At 43.3% G+C, this 24837-nt stretch overlaps 1 protein-coding gene across 1 annotated transcript; it reads right to left on the bottom strand.

Moving 5' to 3' along the window:
- Positions 1-946: 946 nt before the first annotated feature.
- Positions 947-24611, bottom strand: LOC138095915 (zinc finger protein 480-like). The gene is made up of 7 exons (XM_068991874.1): positions 24588-24611; positions 10604-10692; positions 9543-9709; positions 4487-5015; positions 4283-4402; positions 3735-4198; positions 947-3539 (listed from the first exon to the last, which is right to left on the bottom strand). The coding sequence occupies exons 2-7, from the start codon at positions 10616-10618 to the stop codon at positions 3413-3415; spliced, it is 1422 nt and encodes a 473-aa protein (XP_068847975.1). The 5' UTR covers positions 10619-10692; positions 24588-24611; the 3' UTR covers positions 947-3412.
- Positions 24612-24837: the final 226 nt, after the last annotated feature.

The following is a 24837-nucleotide window of genomic DNA, read 5'->3' as shown; positions in this document are numbered from 1 at the left end:
AATAGGGAAACAGTGTCAGACTTTATATTTTTGGGCTCCAAAATCACTGCAGATGGTGACTGCAGCCATGAAATTAAAAGACACTTACTCCTTGGAAGAAAAGTTATGACCAACCTAGATAGCATATTCAAAAGCAGAGACATTACTTTGCCGACTAAGGTCCGTCTAGTCAAGGCTATGGTTTTCCCTGTGGTCATGTATGGAAGTGAGAGTTGGACTGTGAAGAAGGCTGAGCGCCAAAGAATTGATGCTTTTGAACTGTGGTGTTGGAGAAGACTCTTGAGAGTCCCTTGGACTGCAAGGAGATCCAACCAGTCCATTCTGAAGGAGATCAACCCTGGGATTCCTTTGGAAGGAATGATGCTAAAGCTTAAACTCCAGTACTTTGGCCACCTGATGCGAAGAGTTGACTCATTGGAAAAGACTCTGATGCTGGGAGGGATTGGGGACAGGAGGAGAAAGGGACGCCGAGGATGAGATGGCTGGATGGCATCACGGACTCGATGGACGTGAGTCTGAGTGAACTCTGGGAGATGGTGATGAACAGGGAGGCCTGGCGTTGTGCGATTCATGGGGTCGCAAAGAGTCAGACACGACTGAGCGACTGAACTGAACTGAACTGGTGTTGCACCCTTTTTTCCCATAGAGTCCAGTTGTTTTTAAACATGGCTGTTCATTAGAAATACATCTGGAGCTTTGGAGAAAAAAGGCTATACCTGGACATTTGTATTTTTCAAAAAATTCCAAGATAATTCTGGTATGTATCTGGATTTTAAAAAGTGATTACAGGTTTTTCCATTAAATGGCAATTTTGGTGATATAGAATTCTATTATTTTCTGTTGACCAATCATGATAGAATGGTATTAAGTGAATAACAGTTACATAATCACAATAGTAAAAAATGTTTATCAGTTTTCACAATCAATAGCCATCCAAGATTCATAGATAATTATAACTGCAAGCCATAAAAGGAACATGATTAACCTAACAACATAAAATAATTACCTACAATTTGGGGGATTAAGGAGAGTGATGTGGTAAGCCAAAGTGCATACATGCACATGTTTTTATTGCTCCACCCAGTCTGTCTTTTGGTTGGTACATTTAATCCATTTACATTTAAGGTAATTATTGATATGTATTACCATTTTCTTAATTGTTTTGGGTTTATTTCGTGAAGGTCTTTTCTTTCTCCTGTGTTTCCTTCCTAGAGAAGTTCCTTTAACATTTGTTGTAAAAGTGGTCTGGTGATGCTGAATTCTCTTAACCTTTGCTTGTCTGGAAAGTTTTTGCTTTCTCCATCATATCTCATTGAGTCTTGCTGGTCAGAGTATTCTTGGTTTGTAGGTTCTTCCTTTCCATCACTTTAAATATATAGTGCCATTCCCTTCTGGCTTGTATAGTTTCTGTTGAGAAATCAAGTTTTTAACCTTATGGGAGTTTCCATTTATGTTGCCATTTTTCCCTTGTTGCTTTTCATATTTTATCTTTGTCTTAATTTTTGTCAGTTTGATTACTGTGTGTCTCAGTGTGTTCCTCCTTAGATTTATCTTGCCTGGGACTCTGCACTTCCTGGACTTAGTTGACTATATCCTTTCGCATGTTAGGGAAGTTTTCAGCTATTATCTCTTCAAATATTTTCTCTGGTCCTTTCTCTCTCTCTCTTCTTCTGGGAACCCATATCATGCAAATGTTAATGCATTTAGTGTTGTCCCAGAGGTCCTTTTCATTCCCTTCCCCCTATATTCTGTTCTGCAGAAGTGATTTCCACCATTCTGTCTTCCAGGTCATTTATCCGTTCTTCTGCCTCAGTTACTCTGCTATTGATTCTTTCTACTGTATTGTTCATCTCTGTTGGTTTATTCTTTAGTTCTTCTAGGTCTTTGGCAAACATTTTTTTTGCATCTTCTCCATTCTATTCTGAGATCCTGGATCATCTTCATGATTATTCTGAATCATGAATAATCTGGAAGGTTGCCTATCTCCACTTCATTTAGTTGTTTTTTTTGGGTTTTATCTTGTCCCTTCATCTGTGATATAACTCTTCTTTTTCATCCTAATTAACTTAGAGTAATGTGGCTTTTGTTCTAGCTGCTGTGGAATTGTGGTTCTTCTTATTTCTTGTATATGCCCTCTGGTAGATGAGGCTAAAAGGCTTATGTAAGATTCTTGATGGGAGAGACTGGGTGGGAAAAACTGGGTCCCACTCTGGTGGGCAGGGGCTCACCAAGTAAAACTTAAATCCAATTATCTGCTGATGCGTGGGTGGGGCTGTGCTCCCTTCCTGTTGGTTGTTTGGCCTGAGGCAACCCAGCTCTGGGGTTTATGGTCAGGTTAATGGCGACCTCCAAGAGGACTAACACCAAGGAGGACCTTCCCAGGCTGCTGCTATCAGTGCCCCTGCCCCCATGGCGAGCCATTTCTGACCCATGCCTCCAGAGAAGACCCTCCAACACCAGCAGGTAGGTCTGGTTCAGTCTCCTGTGGGGTCACTGCTCCTTTCCCTTGGGTCTTGGTGCATGCCAAGATTTTATTTGTGCCCTACAAGAGTGGAATCTGTTTTCCCCAGTTCTGTGGAAGTTCTATAATCAAATCCCGCTGGCCTTCAAAGTCAGATTCCCTGGGTATTCCCAGTTCCTTTGTTAGATCCCCAGGCTGTGAAGCCTCAGGTGGGGCTCAGAACTTTCCCTACAGTGGGAGAACTTCTTTGGCATTATTGTTCTCCAGTTTGTATGTGGCCCACCCAGCCAGTATGGGATTTGATTTTATAGTGTTTGCGCCCCTCCTACCATCTTGTGGCTTCTTGGTCTTTGGACCAATGTCCTCTTGTTGATGATTGTTCAACAGCTAGTTGTGATTTTGGTGCTCTTGCATAAGATGAACACTTGTCTTTCTACTCCATCATCTTGAACCGTAACTAGCATGCACATTATTTTTTTGTGGCTTCTCTCAAGGATGTATAGTCTAAAGTTTAGTGATTTCTCTCCAATATACTCTGTCGTTGCACAATATTTGAATTCAAGGAAAAGTCTTTACCATGTTTATTGTATTTTGAAGGTGTCAACTCTATATCTTCCCCCAATGTTTGCTATATGGGTAAAATCCTTACCACACACTACACTTGTGTGCTTTAACTCCAGAATACAGATCCCTTTATCTAGTGAAAAGTGACCAATAATTTGAAACGTTGCCACATTCATTACATTTGTTTTGTATGGACTACTCGGTGAACCCGGAGTTTAAGGCAATAGCTAAAAGCCTTGCAAAACACAGTACATCTGCAAGCCTATATGGATTATGGATTATCTGATGATTAGGGAGGTGTAAACCCTGAACAAAAGTTTTCCCACACTCATGGAACTGGTAAGGTTTCTCTCCGGAATGAATTCTTTGGTGAATCCTGAGGTAGGACTATTGTCTAAAGGCTGTGCCATACTCAGTACATTGGTATGGTTTCTCTACAGTATGAATCCTCTCATGAAGCCTAACGTGTGAACACCTGCTAAAAGCCTTGCCACATTCATTGTTTGTAAAGTTTCTTTCCAGTAGGGGTCACCTGGTGTTTACTGAGGCTTCAAAGGCTAACGGATTTGCCACACTACACTTACGTTTCTAAGATCTATCTCGAGCATGAATTCTTTGGTGAATAGTGATGTCAGACCATTGCTGAAAGGCCTTGTCACATTCAGTACACTTGTATGGTTTCTTTACAGTATGAATCCTCTCATGATACCTAAGATGCGAAAGCTTGTATGGCCTCTCTCCAGTATGAATCCTCTCATGATGCCTAAGATATGAAGGCTTAATAAAAGCTTTGCCACAGTCATTACATTTGTAAGACTTCTCTCCAGTATGAATTACCTGATGGTAAGTTAGGCTTGAACGATCACTAAAGGCTCTGCCACACTCATTACATTTGTAAGGTTTTTCCCCTGTATGAGTTCTCCAATGACCTGCAAGATGTGAATTCTGACTGAAGACCTTGTCACAGACCTCACATTTATATGGTTTCTCTCCAGTATGGATGATTTGATGTCTAGTGAGGTGTGAACTCCGAGTAAAGGATTTGCCGCACTTGCTACATTTGAAAGGTTTCTCTCCAGCATGGATTCTTTGGTGAATTTTGATATCAGACCATTGCCTGAAGCCCTTGCCACATTCAGTACACTTGTATGGCTTCTGTCCAGTATGAATTCTCTCATGAAGCCTAAGGTGTGAACTTTTGATGAACGTCTGGCCACATTCATTACATGGCTAAGACTTCCCTCTAGTATGGACTACCTGATGGTTGATTAGGCTTGAACACAAAATAAAGGCTTTGTCGCATGCATCACATTTGTAGGGCTGCCCTCGAGTATGAATTCTTTGATGTTTTAGAAGCTTGGAATTACGGGAAAAAGCCTTGTTACATTTACTACAATGGTAACGCTTCTCTCCAGTATGGATTACTTGATGGCTCCTGAGGCTTGAACACACCCTAAAGGCTTTGCCACACACATTACATTTGTATGGTTTCTCTCCAGTGTGAATTCTTTGATGAGTTTCAACGTTTGATTTTCTATTAAAAACCTTGCCACACTCATTACATTTGTAAGGTTTCTCTCCAGTATGAATTCTCTGATGAGTTGCAAGGTTCGAACTCTGACTGAAGTCCTTGCCACATGTATCACATTTGTATGGCCTGTCTCTTGTATGGACTACCCGATGTTTAGTGAGATGTGAGGCATGAGTAAAGGTTTTGTCACAGTCATTACACCTGTAAGGTTTTTCCCTATGTGCTTTACGGTCTTTTGTCAGTATTGAAGAATGGATAAAATCATTCCCATACATGTTAGAAATGTTGGTTTGAACACTCGGAGGAATTCTTTGGAGAGCTGAAATTGAGGAACTATTGTTGATAACCTTCTCAACTTGATTACATTCAAAAATTTTCCTTTCCATTCGAAATATCTGCAATTCATCCTGAAAGCTTAATGCAAGTTTATTTTCAATTGCATTGTTTCCTGCATTGCTTCTACCACATTGATTTTTTCTATCGGTGAGCTTTTCATTATGGGTTACAAGCACTCCTTTGTAATTTCTTTCATCATCTCTCCACTGACACTCAAACTCAAGCATATTGCCTCGGATTTCCCTTAAGTAGAAATCTTTGACTCCAGGGCTTTCATGTCTTCCCAAAATCACTGTTTGGAATGTATCTGTTGAGTTAGTGTTCTCCTTTGGTTGTAATTTCTTGATAATATGTATGGGAGAGATATCTACAAAATACAAAAAATCATAGGTATGTTATTAATTATAACTCATAAATAAATATTTTATGTTGAAAACATATACCAAAAATAACACTTACACTGAATGTAGTTATGAAACTTCCCAACCACGATCTTCAAATTTTGAGAAACATTAAAGAAATAGGATTCTTTAATAAAGAAAGTATGTTCACATAAAATTCAAACTGATTTTAGGGTAGCCTCATTTCAAACAGTGTATGACAAAACCACTCAGGTTGTGTAAACTTAAGTTAGCTCTTAAAACATAGCTAATCTCATGACCATGAACCCAAAGCATATACATACTGACTGTAACTGAAGAGAAACATATCAGACATATTTTCCACATACTTATTACACATAATCTACATACAGTATCTATATCATTACTGTATATAAATTAATACTTAAGTAATATAATGGTAAATAATCCAAAACAAGCTTATCTAACAAATAACCTAAATAAACGGCAGTTTAGAATTGCAAAACAAATACAGCACTGAGAAAATAAAGAATTTACTAAGGATATTTAAAAAATGAAATATTTTCCTGAATTATATGTTATAAAAGCATCAATATCCATGAAAAACAGGCATTTTATAACATTAACAAGTAAATGTCAGTTATATTGCATAATATGTTCTGAAAGACCGTCAACTGTAAATCACAATAAAAATTAACAAACACACTATTCTAGTAACCCTTTCTATTCTAGTAAAGTAACCCTTTACTATTGTAGTAAAACAACCAGTAATAAGTAACCATGTTGTACATTATATTCTATGGAATTCTAAACACTCTTCCTTAAGAATAAAGAAGAGAATTTTACCCTGGAAAGGGCACACAATATGAAAACTGTAAAAGGTATTGACATAACTGACTTCTAAAATATTAGGTGGGGAAAATATATAACATTATGGGAAAGACTGGAAAAGGAAAAGGCAACCCACTCCAGTATTCTTGCCTGGAGAATCCCATGGATGGAGGAGCCAAGTAGGCTGCAGTCCATGGGGTCGCAAAGAGTCGGACACGACTGAGCGACTTCACTTTCACATGGGAAAAATGGAAGGCAAAAGGAGAAGGGGGTGGCAGAGGATGAGATGGTTAGATAGCATCACTGACTCAGTGGACATGAATTTGAGCAAACTCCAGAAGATATGAAAGACAGAGGAAGCTGGCATGGGGTCACAAAGAGTTGGACACGACTTTGTGAATGAACAACAAAGGAACAGAAACTGAAGAAAGAAGTCGAAAGTCACATGATTTCATGATTGCCATTATATAATAACCAAGCAGAGCAATTTCTTATCTATGCAGTGCCCTTTAATTCTCCAGCTTATTGTCCCCAGATATGTAGTATGAAGTGTGTGCTTAAAATATATATTAACTAAGGTCACAGACTGCATTGTTGAGGACAAACTGCAAAATAAAAGCATATAAAATATGATGCACACAAAGGGATATGGCATAACAAAACATGACAAAGTAGATATATATCATTAAACAACAGTAACAGAGTTTTTCTATAAAATGTGCAATATTATTATATCTAAGCTATCTAACAGTACTTATTTGTTTTAAAAGTCTGAGGTAAACTACCATTATTTTTCAAATGAGGGCACAAGACTTAGAAGGCTATGTACACAACCGCAAATTACAAAGAAAGTGAAAGAAGCAGGAGCTTGATGCTTGGAGTCCCTGGTGGTCTAGTGTTTAGGATTTGGCACTGTCACTGCTATGGCCTGGGTTTGATCCCTGGTCAGGGGACTGAGTTCCCACAAGTTCTGAGGTGTGGCAAAAATAAAAAAATTTTTAAAAGAAAAATAAGTAAAAAAGACTCTTTTCAATATGCATGTACCCCTATGTTCACAGCAGCGCTATTTATAATAGCCAAACATGCAAACAATCTAAATGACCATCAACAGATAAATGGATAAAGATGTTGTGTGTCTACACATAAATACACACACACACTGGAATATTACTCATCCATAAAAAAAGAATGAAATAGTACCATTTGCAGCACCATGGATGGACCTAGAGATTATCATACTAAGCAAAATAAGTCAGAAGGAGAAAGACAAACATCATATGATACCACTTGTATGTCCAATCTGAAATGCAGCACAAATGAACTTATCTATGAACAGAAACAGACTCACAGACATACAGAAGAGACTTCTGGTGGCCAAGTGTGCATGCACAGGGACAGGTTGGGAGTTTGCAAATAGCAGATGCAAGCTATTATACATAGGACAGATAAACAACAAGGTCCTACTGTACAGCACAGGGAATTATATTCAATATCCTGTGATAAAAACAATAAAAAAAAGAATGTATACATATGTATTACTGAATTACCTTGCCTTACATCAGAAGACAATACAACATTGTATATCAATTATACTTCAATTAAAAAAAAAAATCTCGGGGTGGGGGGGTAATTTTCTGTCACCAAATAACCCTACTCCATAGGGAGAGTCCCTAGAAGTTGTCTATCCCTTAAAAGTGTTATTATCACAGCAAAAAATATATAGGATAAAATCTCAGATCCTAGGAATGTGTATTTCAAAGGCAATCATCAGAGGCAACTTAGGACAACAGGCAATTAGGAAAAGTCTACATTCCCAGACCAGGTAGAGCATTGGAAGAGTGATGAAAATACAAGACAGGAGGGGGGATCCTGCAGGATCTTGAGATGTGTGCTCTCCTCACAGACACTGAGTTAAGAATCTCAAAGGCCGACATATGCTCCCCATGTAGGATCTAGGATCAAAGAGAAGATCTGTCTACTGTCTTTACAGTTCTCCTAAGTAACAACCCCAGAAGGAAGGGCTGAGGGATCTGAACAGGCAGACGGGGCTTGAGACAGCTCCGTGCAGGTTCTGGGGTAAGAGATGGAATCAGAGAGCACCAGTGGTTTCCTACCTCCTTGACTACATCTTCCTAGAACAGCGAGTAGGGATGGAACTAGGACAGCGTGGTGCTAAAGAGCAGTTCAGCTCTTACTTGCAGGGACCAAGAACTGAGCAGCCAATGAAAGCACACACAGAAGTGGAGACGCAGGGGCAAGAGACCCTTCTGAAAGGGCCCATCCCACCTTCTTCAAAGTCAAGTGACAAAGCTGAAAGGAGTCAAATGACAGGCTGTTGTAGATCATACAAAGACCTTGCCTTTGTCTTTGTAGGAGCTGTGGTACCACTGGAGGACGAGATACATTTTACATACTAAAGAACAGAGTGAAACAATGGGGAGAACAACAATTTCCTCTGAGAGTTTACCAAAAAATAAATTCTTTTCCCACAGAACTCTACCACTTGGGGAAAGATTCCCTGAAACTATTAATGGTGCAGTTTCTTCTCTGTTCATCTGAGATCTGACCTGTGTCTACACCTGGTACTTTCCACCCCTCTAGTGGTTTTTTTTCTTTCTTTCTTTTTTAATTTTTATTTTTTGCTATTTTCACTTCCCTCTCCAGGGTCCAGTGCTCTCTTTTCTTTACTCCAAAATGGACATAAGAATATTCAGGTCAGAAACAGAAATTATTGCTAATTGCAAGAAAGAAACATCACATGCTATATTGTTTCCAGAACCCCAGCTCTTTGTTCAGCTGAAGAGTGAGGACAATATGAAGTGGTTGTGGAAAACACTTCAATGCACAGCTTGCCTCCTTCTGAATGCACAGGGGAATCACTTCTTAGCCTTTTGGCTAAGATCAAGTGAATGCACAGGGAAGAGTGTAATATGCAGACATCTTGCTTATAGTAAAAAGGTAAGTGGGACTTCCCTGGTGGCTCAGTGGTTAAGAATCTGCCTGCCCGTGCAGGGGTCACAGGTTCAATTCTTCGTTCGGGAAGATCCCACATGCCGCAGAACAACTAAGCCTGTGCACTACAACTGTGGGGCCCCTGCACCCTAGAGCCCGCCTACCGCAGCAAGAGAAGTCACCACAATGAGAAGCCCAAGCACCGCAACTGGTGAGTAGCCTCTGATCACAGCAACTAAGAAAGACCCAGCACAGCCAAAAATAATAAATAAAATTTTCAAAACAGGGAAGTGTAGGTTTTAAGTTTGCTACAGGCTTTATGCACTTTTAAGCTCTGGACCCACCCTCGAGGTATCATAACATGGGCAGATAAAATGAGGAAAGGGAAATTTCAAAGTCCTCATGCCACATTATGAGGCTTTGGCCTCTGATTCAATAGGGCTTCAAGCTCAGCCAAGCAAGGTAGGGGCTCCCAAAAGGCATGTGAAGGAAAATGTAAAGATACCCAAGGACAGAACCCAACTTGAGAGGGAAGTGATCCTTACCCACAGAGAGCAGGTTCCTGTAGGTCTCCAGCATCACGTCCCGGTACAAAGTCCTCTGTGCAGGGGCCAGGCATTCCCACTCCTCAGGAGTGAATTTGATGGCCACATCCTCAATGGTCAGCTGCTGCTGAAATGAAAACACATATCATTAATGGGGTCATAAGGAGAGTTCTTATCTTCATACAAAATGAGAAGATTGATTCAGTTGAAGTGTATATTCTGACAGATTCATGTAAAGGTATTTAGAGCAAATTATGCATCTCTAATTGCTTTCCCATAAGAGATTACAATGGCCTCCAAATCAATGTGGATTTCTCATTTTTCTGTATGACACGTGAAATACACAAACAGAAATTCAACACTGGGTCATCTATACAAAGGTGTTAAAGAAAGCTCAGAATCTAAAAACTGTGATGATGATTAACAGCAATGACTAAAAGTATTTGAACACTTCCTGTATGTTATGAATTACTCTAGTAGTAGTAGTGGGAGTAGTAGCAGTCGTTTCTGACTCTTTTGTGATCCCATGGACTGTAGCCCGCCAGACTCCTCTGTCCATGGGATTCTCCAGATAAGAATACTGGAGTGGGTTGCCATTTCCTTCTCCAGAGGATCTTCCCAACCCAAGGATCAAACACGGGTCTGCAGTATTGCAGGCAGATTCTTTACCATCTGAGCTACCATGGAAGCATTACTTTAGATGCTTTTCATGAATTAACTTGTTGTCAATGTAGTAACTCATCAGAGAAAGATCCATTTCCATTTTACAGAGTAGAAAACTGAGTCACAGATGGAATCTAAGGGTATGTGTTAGTGACTGAGAGAAGGTCCTGGGTGAGTGTGAATGAACAGGAATCAAGCAGGCTACTTCTTGAGTCAGAGATTAGCAACTGCAAAGAAGGAAGGAGAATAGCAGAGACTAACACAACATTGCAAAGTAGCTCTACGCCAAAAAAAAAAAAATTAATTAAAAAAGAAAAGAAAGGAGAAACAGAATAATCAACCAAGAATATAAGTTCACCTGAGAAAGAGCCATTCCAGACTCTTCCTTCTTTCACCTTCCTCCTCTTCTGGGCTTCCTCAGGCAACATGAGTCTTCAGAGGTCTATCCTTAAAATTGAAAACATGCTGTTTAATGTTTAGAGTCAACACACCCCCTTCCTGAGCCCCAACCACACACACAGGGAAGCCCTCACCATAAGGAACAGACAGTCCCCTGTGGCCACTGTCTCAGGAGGGATGCAGGACAGTCAACTCCCGCACAGAGCCCAACACAGGACTTTCCCACACTTTCCCTCAGATCACACTCCCCTCCTGGTGAGGCCTCATGCACACAGCAGCAGGGCGCACCTCCGCTCACACCATGATCCCCTTCAGGTCACACAGCAGGCCCTGGTCCAGCCCCACTCAGGGCAAAGCAGCCTTACCCTCAGCCCAGATCTCATCCCTCAGGATGGACGGACTTAAGAGTCCTGATGCTCAATGCCAGATGCACCAGTTCAGTTCAGTTCAGTTCGGTCGCTCAGTCGTGTCCGACTCTTTGCGACTCCATGAATCGCAGCACACCAGGCCTCCCTGTCCATCACCAACTCCCAGAGTTCACTCAGACTCACGTCCATCGAGTCAGTGATGCCATTCAGCCATCTCATCCTCTGTCGTCCCCTTCTCCTCCTGCCCCTAATCCCTCCCAGCATCAGAGTCTTTTCCAATGAGTCAACTCTTCGCATGAGGTGGCCAAAGTAGGTGGCCAAAGTACTGGAGTTTCAGCTTTAGCATCATTCCTTCCAAAGAAATCCCAGGGCTGATCTTCAGAATGGACTGGTTGGATCTTGCAGTCCAAGGGCCTCTCAAGAGTCTTCTCCAACACCACAGTTCAAAAGCATCAATTCTTCGGCACTCAGCCTTCTTCACAGTCCAACTCTCACATCCGTACATGACTACTGGAAAAACCATAGCCTTGACTAGATGGACCTTAGTCGGCAAAGTAATGTCTCTGCTTTGGAATATGCTATCTAGGTTGGTCATAACTTTTCTTCCAAGGAGTAAGCGTCTTTTAATTTCATGGCTACAATCACCATCTGCAGTGATTCTGGAGCCCCCAAAAATAAAGTCTGACACTGTTTCCACTGTTTTCCCATCTATTTCCCGTGAAGTGATAGGACCAGATGCCATGATCTTCATTTTCTGAATGTTGAGCTTTAAGCCAGCTTTTTCACTCTCCCCTTTCACTTACATCAAGGGGCTTTTTAGTTCCTCTTCACTTTCTGCCAGAAGGGTGGTGTCATCTGTATATCTGAGGTTATTGATATTTCTCCCAGCAATCTTGATTCCAGCTTGTTTCTTCTAGTCCAGCATTTCTCATGATGTACTCTGCATATAAGTTAAATAAGCAGGGTGACAACATACAGACGTGACGTACCAAGGCCCCTTAAATACCATTGAGGCTGAGCCCCATTTGGACTTTTCGAAGGGGAATCTCTGGTCAGGGCACAAATGTATTTGTAAAATGCCTCATGGATGTAATGTGTAGCCTGGATGTGCACCACTCAGTGGAGGCAAGCACAGCTTACCTTGCACCTTTTTCTTTTAAAGTTTTACTGAGGTATAATTGACAAATAAATATCTTGCATATTTAAGACATACAATATGACATTCGAAATATGTATATACACATATATTGTGAAATAACTACCAAAATCAACTTCTGCATTTTCCTCCAAATAGCTGGAAAAATCCTCCTACACGTTAATGCATGAATTACTCAGCTCATAAAAACTAAGTATGCCCACAGCCCAGGGTCATTCTCCCCTTCAGAGACAACCATATTCTGCCTATGGAATGTGTATTTCTCTCAATAAACCTGCTTTATCATTCTTGGGGTTCTCGAGGCGAAAATACTGGAGTCTGCCATTCCCTTCTGTAGTGGACCACGTTTCATGAGCACTCTCCACCAAGACCCGGGCATCTTAGGCAGCCCGGCACAGCATGGCTCACTCTACTATGTCTCCCTCTTGAATTCCTTCCTGCAGGAAGCCAGGAACCCTTACTTGGAGACCTATCCCAAGATTTCCCCTGGGACGCGACCATTCTCTCGCACCCCCATTCTTTTGCAATAGTACATCGTGGCATTTAATAGTAGAGGAAAATGTAGCTAATTGAGAACACTGTATTTTAAAGAGGAAAGAACTGAGGGTATAAAAAGGTGTGGGGTGTATGTGAGTGCCCATCTTTGTGTTTCAGAGAGACAATGCCACCATGTTGATCAAAGCAACTTTCGAGAAGTAAAAATACATGATGCCACATGGCCCTGACCCAGACAGTGGAGCTGGCAACCGGGGCACAATTTTAGGGCCAGCAACAGCCAGAGGCACTTTCAGACTATTCGCAGTCAATTATTAAGGACAGACAGAGCACAGGCCCTGAGGCCGACAGTTGAGGCAGTTAGAGGAGATCTCTTCCCTTTGCTCCAGGAGCTCAATGGTGAAGAAACAGGGTCTTTGAGAAAAAAAGATGGGAGAGGCGGAGGTAGACTTTTGAGGAGCTCCATAGGAAAGGTATGGAGCAAACACACAGGGAATGTGAGGGAACAGAGGAATCTGAAGCAAGACCAGTCAGTTCAGGGGCGTGTTTTTCTCCAGCTGTGGTGAACCACACAGGGACAAGGTAGAGCTGGTATGATGGGGGTGTCGGAAGAGCAATGGGTGTTGGGGAGAATCCACGTCCACACACCAGGGCCTCGCTTTGGGGCATTTGACTTGCATGACTGTAAGTGACAAGGTGGGTTTGTCTCCATCTGGGGGGACTGGGGGTGAGGCACCAGGCAGCATGCAAGATGTTAAGTTCCCTGACGAGGGATCAAACCTGTGGCCCTGAAGTGGAAGCACTGAGTCCTAACCACAGGGAAGTCCCAGGAAGTACAAAGTCTTAAAGACTCTTAAACACTAAAACACTCTGCAGAGCCAGGGAAGTCCCTGTTTCCATCATTTATGGAATATTACTCAGTCATTAAAAAAAATAAGAATGCTATTTGCAGCAGCACAGATGGACCTAGAGATTCTCACACTGAGTGAAGTAAGTCAGACAGAGAAAGACAAATATTGGATGATATCAATCATACATGGAATCTAAAAAAAAAAAAAAAGCTACAAATGAACTTATCTACACAACTGAAATAGTTACAGATGTAAAATATAAGCTTATAATTATCAAAGGGTAAGAGGTGGAGGGATAAACCAGGAGATTGGGACTGACACATACACACTACTATATATAAAATAGATAACTAATTAAGCCTTAACTGTGTAGCACAGGGAATTAAACTCAGTCCTCTGTGATGACCTACATGGGAAAAGAATCTAAAAGAGTGGATGTATGTGTTTGACAATTTACTTTGCTAAACACCTGAAACTAATGCAACAATGAAAATCAACCATACCCCAATAAATATTAAAAAACCAGCCTCCGTTGTGGCTCAGGTGATAAAGAATCCATGTGCAATGCAGGAGACCAGGGTTTGATCCCTCGGTTGGGAAGATCCCCTGGAGGAGAGCATGGCAACCCACTCCAGTATTCTTGCCTGAAGAATTCCACAGACAGAGGAGCCTGGAGGGCTACCGTCCACATGGTTGCAAAGAGTTGGACATGACTGAGCAACTAAGCACACACACACAGAAATTAAAAATATGGTACTCTTTATGTAGTGAATAAGTGAATGAGATGGACACAAAGTTACACTAGTTTCCACTCTGCCATCGTCTTCACGTTGGGGGACAGACGTGGGCAGGGGACCTTTGCCCTGGAGGAGTGAGGACAGGCCAAACAGGAACAGCTGAGGACGGTGGAGCCAAGGGTCCTCCATTTAGAGGTGCAAAGGTCATGTGCAAGTCCAACTAGGATGGCAGTGAGCTCATCCCAGCAGTAGCTGCTTGAGGCTGAGCAGACCCAGTCTGGCAATAGAGAGTCGAAAACTGGGACTTCCCTGGCAGTCCAGTGATTAGGACTCATCAGCTTTCACTGCTGTGGGCCCGGGTTCAGTCCCTGGTAGGGGAACTAAGGAGCCCACAAGCTGTGCAGTCAAACATAATATAAAACAATCCACAGAAAAAGGAGGAGGCTCTTGACTGCCTTGACACTTAATCAGGAAAAAGGTTCCTGGAATCTAAGGTTTCTCACTCTGCATTGATATTGTCTGTGTGCTTAGTCGTGTCTGACTCTTACGACCCCATAGACTGTAGCCTACCAGGCTCCTCTGTCCATGGGATTCTCCAGGCCAGAATATCGGAGTGGGTTGCCATTTCCTTCTCCAGGAGATCTTCCTGACCCAGGAACTGAAACCAGGTCTCCAGTATTGCAGGCAGACTCTTTTACCGACTGAGCTACATTGATATTAGCTGAAGAAAAATCACAGCCTGAAATGCTGACTTGACTGGCTTCATTGGGATTGTGCAAACCAACAGTGAGAAGAATGAGAGGGTAACAGGCAGGAAGGCCAGGAGTCTCCAAGTGGAGGAAATAGCCTGCAAATCTCAGACATTTTTATCTCCCTTAAGCGGCAGGAAGAAACAATTCAGCGATATTTTTTTTTCCTTCTCTATACAAATTTAAAAGGAGGTTTCTCTTAAAATTCTGTGTTGCCATAATGACACCTGGTTTCACTTGAAGTTAACCATTGCCTTTTTCTTATGGAACTGTTTATCTTAAGCTATGCTAATGTACTATGCATTTACCCCAAACTCTTTTTTAAGTCGGTTCCACCTTTTGGGCTCAGAACCTACTTGATAAACCAGTATGTAATACTCTGATATCTTTCCTCTAATCTATGTAAATGACACTATTTGTATGGTGCTCTGCCCTTCTTCAAGATTCAAGTTAATAATTTTATGGCCCAAGATGAACCATTTGGAGCCAAGATTATCCCAAAATACATCTTATGGGTGAGGGGCCTGGTGCCATTCTAAGTTTTGAGACATTCCTTTCTTTCATTAACAGACTGCTGGTGACTATATAACCTCCAGCTAAAGACTAGCAGGGGGGTACTCTTTCTGCCCCCTTCTGATGCCTATGTCAGAAGCTTTCTCTCTCTCCTTTATACTTTAATAAAACTTTGTTATACAAAAGCTCTGAGCGATCAAGCCTCGTCTCTGGCCCCGGATTGAATTCTTCTCCTCCGGGGGCCAAAAATCCCGGCGTCGTAATTCAACAACAACCTTTCAAGAACAGCAGGGAAGTGGGTGTCTCATAGAACAGTGGAGGAGAAGCTGAGGCCGCCAGGGCACAAAGAGAGAAAACACTTTACTTTCTCAGGTCATCTACTGGGGACACCACCATGAGTGCCATTCTAGAGAAGACAATGAAGACATGTACACAGAGGGTGAGTGGGTGTTGAGTAGAAAGACAAGATCCTTTCTCTAAATGGGGCCCTGATACCTCACCCCCTTCTATTGGGCTAGCTGCTGAGCACTGGTGAGTAGGAACAGAGCTTTTCCTTCACCTCTTTCCTGAGCTTTCCTGCTATCGCCAGGGCTCTGAGTTCCCAAACACTGTCCCCCTTCCTGTTTCCTCCCCAGAACACAGCAGCCCTCCTTCTCAAAGAAATACCCTTGTTCCACATTTAGTTTAAAACACCTTGCCCCTCCGCACCACAGCTTCCTTATGACTGTACTGCGTGTGTGTGAGTTCCGGGACGGGCAGGCAGAGGCAGCAGAGTGACCACCACTGGTCTGGCAGAAAGACAAAAGCAGCTGGGTCTTCCCAAGGCTGACGTCTCTCCGCTGTGACTGCCCCTGATCAGCTGAACAATCTTTCCTCGAGTCATGAGTTCTCACAGCCCTTCTCCCGTTGGTCCCATCCCCAGCAGGCCCTCGCTGATAACTCTCTGCCATGTGAGTCTTAACACCCATCATTTCCCTTCTGGACTCAAACAAACCTATAGTCTTCCCTGGGGTCTGACACACTCCCCAGAAACAGCAGAGCCATCCCCTTACCTGCTACACAACTCCATCAAACACTCTAAGGCCCCATGACTCATGCATTCACGATGGAATGATTACTCATGAAGACCACTAGACGTGACACCACGTTTTCATTCACAGTGACCCCAGTCTGAGCACTGTCACCTCCAAAATCTACTAACAAAACAGAGCTTTGGCCCGTGATGCCAATGAGACCTCAGCGTCTTCCCAGGAAACATTCCAAATTCTCCTTTGTGTCTTCCAAAATGCACCTGAAACTTTGCTGCAACTTTGCCCAAATATCCCAAAATACCAAAGATAACCCACAAAATGGCCTCTGAGATGTTCTCTGTAACTACACTATGGGTTGCACAATGATTTCTGCCACCCACAAAGATCCCACACTTCGCTGGTGGCTCAGTGGTAAAGAAGTCACCTGCCAATGCAAGAGATGTAGGTTCGATCCCTGGGTCGGGAAGATCCCCTGAAGAAGGATATAGCAACCCACACCAGTATTTTTGTCTGGGAAATCCCATGGACAGAGGAGCCTGGTGGGCTACAGTCTATGGGGTCACAAGAGTCAGATATGAGTTAGGGACTAAACCAGCACCAAAAGACCCCACAAAATCCACGGTGTGGAGTGAGTGCTGTGGGGCACCTCTTGAATCCACCCCCTGTCCCAAGGCAGTCATCCTCCTGCTCCCAGAGCTTCCGGTGGGCTCCTCTCAGGCTCTGGTTAACAATACAGGATAACATTCCTTTTCCTAATTCTACTTCCTCATTCCTTTTCAGGTGTGATCATGGCTTTTATGAAACCCATGCCTGAAAATCTCAACCTCAAAAAACAAAATAACTCAATCTCAGCTTCTGCGTCCCAGGGAACCTGAGAAAAGACACTATGGCACCAAGCCCGATCCATACAGCCCCACAGCTCCCTGTGAATCCATGTCTAGATGCTCCAGCCAGAACTAAGATGCCCCTTTCCAAAAGTTCCACACACCCCTTGAACCCCAAGCCATGCATGGGACAGGCGCTCATACAGCTCACTGGGCTCCTCTAGAGGCCCACACTTGCTGCCATATCCCTCCTGCAAACCCCTAAAGTCTTTCCTCCACTTTTGTGCAGGTCTTGACATTTCCTCCAGGCTTCGCAGGTGGCACTAGTGGTAACAAATCTGCCTGCCGATGCCAGAGATGCAAGAGATGTGGGTTCGATCCCTGGGTGGGGAAGATCCCTTGGAGAACAAAAAGGCAACCCACTCCAGTATTCTTGCCTGGAAAATTCCATGGACAGAGGAGCCTGGTGGGCTACAGTCCGTGGGGCTGCAAAAGAGTTGGACATGACTGAGTGACTGAGTACAGACACACACCTCAAGCGCGTACGAACAAATCAGGCTAAAACAAACCCATATGCAGAGGCATTGCAACAGGAGTGGACAGTGCTGCAAACAGCGGGACACTGGGCATTCAGTATGGAGATCAAGAAGCGGGCCCTCCCTGGAAAAGGAGGCCCTCACCAGCAATTGGGGACATGATGGAGTCTAGTTTTAAAGGTGTTTGAGGATTGGCTGGATTGTGTTTGGTGAGGATGTCACTGAGAGAGAGAGAGAAAGACAGCCCCGCTCTCACTGTCTCCTGTCCTCCCCACTCAGAGAAAACTGCAAGGTACCCCAGCTCCAAGGCGGGGCCCTCCTTCATGCCCATCCCCACACTCCTAAGCTTCTCTGCATCCTTGGCAAAGTGTAGTCAGTATCCCTGACTCTGAGCAGATGAACTGCTGTAAGGCAAGGCTCCCATTCAAGATGGCAGCTCACCCCAGAAGCACACAATTTGGAAGACCTGGAGGCTATAGTGGAGCAGAGACACAGTGGAATGAACACAGGACACCTTAGCACACTGCATGGGGGACACTGGTTCTGTAGGGCTAAGCCTCAGTGCATGTAATTTTGCTCTTATTTTGAGTAAATAAGTAGTCATAGCAGGTTTAGTTCAAGTTGAAATTTCCAGAAAAAATATGGGAACTAACCTCATCACCTGCCCAAGCTCCTCGTTCTTCCCTGAGGAGTATTCCATTCAATTACAGTCCCCAGCATCTAAATCTTCCCAAAGGAAAGTGTCACAGGTGTCCTGGAAAGAAGACAGAGACCAGGCACCCTCCAATGGAGGGGAAACAGGAAAGACCCAAAATAATCGATGAAAAACACTTCTGATAGAGGAGACCAATGTGGGAGCAATAAAACCTGGGTCATGAGACAGAGAATGGCAGGTGAAGGGAACTTCAGAAGATGAGCAGGAGAAGGTGGGGAGACAACTCTGGCCAAGACCTGAGGAGGAGAAAGGGCCAGAGCAGCGATGCTTTTGAGACAAAGGGTTAAGCAGGAGGTGAGATCTGAGACAGAAAGGGTGTTGATGTTTGGGAGCAGAGAAAAGGTGAATGTGACCAGGGCAGAGGGAACTGTGAGAAAAGGGTCAGCTCCCAGGATGCGACTGGAGACATCTGCTTAGGAGCTCATGGCTCATGTTGTAGTAGATTATGTGAAACCAAAGAAAACGGAGTATCAGACTCACTAGGTAAAATCAGCTTCCAACACTTAAAATAAAAGACCATGGACATCTTTATCCAGTATCCATTAGGAGACAGTCTAAAATTCTTTACTAGTTACCAAAGAATATTTCCAATATATAAGATAAAAGAAGAAAGTCACAGGCTTTCTCTAAACCAGAAACAAATTTAAAAGGGAAACAATTTGTAATTTAAAAAAAACCCAAAACCCTACAAAGGGACGTCCATGGTGGTCCAGTGGCTAAGACTTGGAGTTCCCAATTCAGGGAGCCTGGATTCAAACCCTGGTGGGGGAATTAGATCTCATGTGCTGCAACTAAGAGTTTACATACCGCAACGAAGACCAGGCACAACCAAATATATACATATACATACACACACACACACACCCTACACACACACACACACACACACACACACACCCTACACACACATATATATATATCATACACAAATTTGTATATATATATACATATATATACATGACCTTGTATATAAGACCTTATATATATATATGATCTTATATGTAAGACCTTATATATATATGTGTGTGTGTATATATATATGTATGTATACAGGTGTGTATATATATGTATACACTACACTCTGTGGGGTCGCTGGGTCCTGGTGTGCACAAGGTTTGGTTTGAGCTCTCGAAGCGTCTCTGGTGGGTATGGTGTTTGATTCTAAATGTGATTTCGCCCTCCTACTGTCTTGCTGGGGCTTCTCCTTTGCCCTTGGATGTGCAGTATTTCTTTTTGGTGGGATCTAACATTCTCCTGTCGATGGCTGTTCAGCAGTGAGTTGTAATTCTGGAGTTCTCCAAAGAGAAGATGAGTACACGTCCTTCTACTCTGCCATCTTTAAGCAGTTTTGCATAGGAACCTTGAATGTTAGGTCCATGAATCAAGGTAAATTGGAAATGGTCAAACAGGATACAGCAAGACATTTTAGGAATCAGTGAACTCAAATGGACTGGAACAGGCAAATTTAATTCAGATGACCATTATATCTACTACTGTGAGCAAGATTCCCTTAGAAGAAATGAAGTAGCCCTCATGGTCAACAAAGGAATCCAAAATGCAGTACTTGGGTACAATATAAAAAATGACAGAATGACCTTGGTTCGTTTGCAAGGCAAACCATTCAATATCACAGTAATTTAAGTCTATGCCCCAATCAGTAATGCTGAAGAAACTAAAGTTGAAAGGTTCTATGAAGATCTACAAGACCTTTTGGAACTAACACCCCAAAACTATATTCTTTTCATCATAGGGGACTGAAATGCAAAAGTAGGAAGTCAAGAGATACCTGGAGTAACAGGCAAATTTGGCCTTGGAGTACAGAAGGATGCAGAGCAAAGGCTAACAGTTTTGCCAAGACAACACACTGGTCATGGCAAACACTCTCTTCCAGCAACACAAGAGAAGACTCTACATGTGGACATCACCAGATGGTCAACACCGAAATCAGATTGATTATATTCTCTGCAGCCAAAGATGGAGAAGCTCTATACAGTCAGCAAAAACAAGACGGGGAGCTGACTGTGGCTCAGATCATGAACTCCTTATTGCCAAATTCAGACTCAAACTGAAGAAAGTGGGGAAAACTACTAGACCATTCAGGTATGATCTAAATCAAATCCCTTATGATTATACAGTGGAAGTGACAAACAGATTCAAGGGACTGATAGAGTGCCTGAAGAACTATGGATGGAGGTTCCTGACATTGTACAGGAGGCAGTGTTCAAGACCACCCCCAAGAAAAAGAAATGCACAAAGGCAAAATGGTTGTCTGAGGAGGCCTTACAAATAGCTGAGAAAAGAAGAGAAGCTAAATGAAAAGGAGAAAAAGAAAGATATACTCATCTGAATGCAGAGTTCCAAAGAATAGCAAGGATACATAAGAAAGCTTTCCTCAGTGATCAAGGCAAAGAAATAGAGTAAAAGAACAAAATGGGAAAGACTAGAGATCTCTTCAAGAAAATTAGAGATACCAAGGGAACATTTCATGCAAAGATGGGCTCAATAAAGGACAGAAATGGTATGGACCTAACAGAAGCACAAGATATTAAGAAGAGGTGGCAAGAATACACAGAAAAACTATACAAAAAAGATCTTCATGACCCAGATAATCATGATGGTGTGATCACCACCTAGAGCCAGACATCCTAGAATATGAAGTCAAGTGGACTTTGGAAGCATCACTATGAACAAAGCTAGTGGAGGTGATGGAATTCCAGTTGAACTATTTTAAATCCTAAAAGATGATGTTGTGAAAGTGCTGCACTCAATATGCCAGCAAATTTGGGAAACTCAGCAGTGGCCACAGGACTGGAAAAGGTCAGTTTTCATTCCAATCCCAAAGAAAGGCAATGCCAAAGAAAGTTCAAAACCATACAATTGCACTCATCTCACATGCTAGCAAAGTAATGCTCAAAATTCTCCAAGCCAGGCTTCAACAGTATGTGAACTGTGAACTTTTAGATTTTCCAGCTGGTTTTAGAAAAGGCAGAGGAACCAGAGGTCAAACTACCAACATCCTTCGGATCATTGACAAAGCAAGAGAATACCAGAAAAATATCTACTTCTGCTTTATTGATTATGCCAACACCTCTGACAGTGTAGATAACAACACTCTTAAAGAGATGGGAACACCAGATCACCTCACCTGCCTCCTGAGAAACCTGTATGCAGGTCAAGAAACAAGTTAGAACTGGACATGGAACAACAGACTGGTTCCAAATTGCAAAAGGAGTACGTCAAGGCTGTATATTGTCACCCTACTTATTTAACTTATATGCAGAGTACAGCATGAGAAGTGCTAGCCTATATGAAGCACAAACCGGAATCAAGATTGCCAGGAGAAATATCAATAACCTCAGATACGCAGATGACACTACCCTTATGGCAGAAAGCGAAGAAGAACTCAAGAGCCTCTTGATGAAAGTGAAAGAGGAGAGTGAAAAAGTTGGCTTAAAGTTCAACATTAAAAAACAAACATCATGGCATCCAGTCCCATCACTTCATGGCAAATAGATGGGGAAACAGTAACAGACTTTTTATTGTGGGGGGCTCCAAAATCACTGTAGATGGTGACTGCAACCATGAAATTAAAAGATGCTTGCTCCCTGGAAGAAAAGCTATGACCAACCTAGACAGCATATTAAAATGCAGAGACATTACTTTGCCGACAAAGGTCCATCTAGTCAAAGCTATGGTTTTTCCAGTAGTCATGTATGGATGTGAGAGTTGGATTATAAAGAAAGCTGAGCACAGAAGAACTGATGCTTTTGAACTGTGGTGTTGGAGAAAACTCTTTAGAGTGTCTTGGACTGCAAGGAAATCCAACCAGTCAATTTTAAAGGAAATCAGTCCTAAATATTCACTGGAAGGACTGATGCTGAAGCTGAAACTCCAATACTTTGGCCACCTGATGCGAAGAACTGACTCATTAAAAAGACTCTGATGCTGGGAAAGATTGAAGGCAGGAGGAGAAGGGGACAAAGTTTGAGCGAGCTCCAGGAGTTGGTGACAGACAGGGAAGCCTGGTGTGCTGCAGTCCATGGGGTGGCAAAGAGTTGGACTGACTGAGTGACTGAACTGAACTGATAGCCTATATATATAGCCTACACCATTATATACACACATACATATATAGCCTACACAATTATATATATTACATATATATATATCCTACACAATTCTGGTGTCAAAGTCAGAAAATATCATGAATATAAATTTAGAAAATCACATGAGTTGATTACAGGATGCCCAGCAATTTCAGCAAAGCAATTCAGAAGCTATTATTTATAGGAAAGTAGAAATTGAATGATAAGATTTAGTTCAAGCTACAAAAAGAACAATGAAAAAAATTACCAGAAAAAGGAGTTGTAATTTTCCTTTAAATAGGCACCATGAAGTGACAATTTTCTCTTGCTCCAAACACACACACACACCCTATTCCATGTCTCTGGCTGAAGGATTGCAAATGAAAGTCATCTTCTGATAAAAATAAATATAAAACAACACAAGCATTAGAGAGTAGAATTTTGCAATTCTCATCATCTATTCCAACTTTTAAATTTATTAGACTACAAAGTCATGATATCACAACAATAGTTTATACCCATTTATATCCAAATTCATATCCAACTGACTCACATGGGTCCAGGTCACTCTTTCTTCACTAATACGCGTTCTCCTCTGTCATTCTGTTTATCTCCCTGTTTCTTTTTTCCCTCTCTCTCTCTCTCTGTCTTTTTGTTCCCCTCTGCTCTGTGCTGTTACTGCCCTTCTATTTCTCCTCTCAAACCAGCCCTGCCCACTCTGCCACTCAGTACTTCTCTGTTGCTCTTCTTTTCTCCAACCTGACTGTCCTAAATCTCCAAGTATTAATATTTCTGCCTCTTTCTTCTCCCATCTGAGCTTCCTCTCCTCTCCCTCCCTCTTATCCCTGTGACATTCCCCTCGACCCCCTCCACAACCACTCCCCCCCCACCCGTCCCGCCCCGCCTCCTTGGGGGCAGATTTTCGTTCAGGTCTCCTGTTCCAGCACCACCAAGGCTCCAAGTCTCACCCTCTCGCCTGCCCCATCAGAAAGATGCGCTTCACCACTCTTTCCCCGCTGCTACCGCTGAGCAAGGGCCCCTCTCCTATTCTGCTCACCTTCATTTCTCCGGAGATCCTGCTTTTCTCTAAACTTCTCTCCTTTCCCCACCCGCTACCTTCAAGGCTTATTCTCTTTCATGAAGGTGTCTCTTCCAAGTGCCTCACCGATCCTCTTCATTGCCATCGCTTCTCCCTCATGCTTTTCTTAACTTTCTATTTCTCTCGGAGTCGCTGTCTCTGCTTCTCCTGAACCCCACTCGCCCACTATTTACAGGGCTGGCGACTGAATAAGAAGCACCCCCTTCCGCAAGAGCCTGTTTTCCAGAGGGTGGAATTTGGAACCGAAGACCATGGGTGTCACATGGCTGACCCAGGTCACCTCTGCCAACACGGGTTTAGAGAAGAGGTCACTATGAAGGGAACGCCTGCGGGGCAGAAGGACCGGCCTGAGGAGACTCGAGGACAGCGGGGCTGGGAGGGTGGGGGGTCTCAAGACGGGGAGAGGACGCGGCCTCTCCGAGAGTGGGGTGGCCGGAGCTGACCTCAGGGGCCGAGAGGGCGAGGCTAGGGGCGGTAGTGCGAATAAATCCACCGCATGGGAGAGAATTTTATGCGGTGCAGGAGGGGCAGAGGGGTCAGTGAGGTCAGTGAAAGGTTGTAAGCTGGAAAGGGGTGCGAAAGGCAGCGTCTAAGCGGACCGAAGGCAGGAACCGGCTCCAGAGCGACTTTAAACCGAAAGGTAAGTACCTGGGGAGACGCCTGAATTTGCTGAGGGGTGGTGGGGCGGGGGCGGCGATTCATGATCTGTAGCGACCCTGAGACCCCGGGTACAGAAGAAAGGAAACTGCGAGGCTCAGATTTGACTAAAAAGACAGAAACTCACGCTGCGCAGCGAGACCTTTCCTCTCAGCTTTCAGCTTCCGGGTGTGTGAGAAACTGAAAAGGCTGAGCGGCCTAGAGGGCAGGGCCTAGACGGGGCGAGGTCGTAAGGGGGCGGGTCGTGGAGAGAATCGGGCCTGCGTGGGGACCCCGAGCACGGAGGGCGGGGCTTGCGTGAGGACCTTGGGTTGGGAGGCGGGGCCCCCGGGCCGCGGTGGGCGGTGGCCTCGGGGCGCGGTGGGCGGTGGCCTCGG

This window comes from Capricornis sumatraensis, chromosome 20 (genome assembly GCF_032405125.1).
Source record: "Capricornis sumatraensis isolate serow.1 chromosome 20, serow.2, whole genome shotgun sequence".
Classification (NCBI taxonomy): domain Eukaryota; kingdom Metazoa; phylum Chordata; class Mammalia; order Artiodactyla; family Bovidae; genus Capricornis; species Capricornis sumatraensis.
The sequence above is the reverse complement of the archived record's forward strand: the minus strand, read 5'-3'. Positions and strand labels throughout refer to the sequence as shown.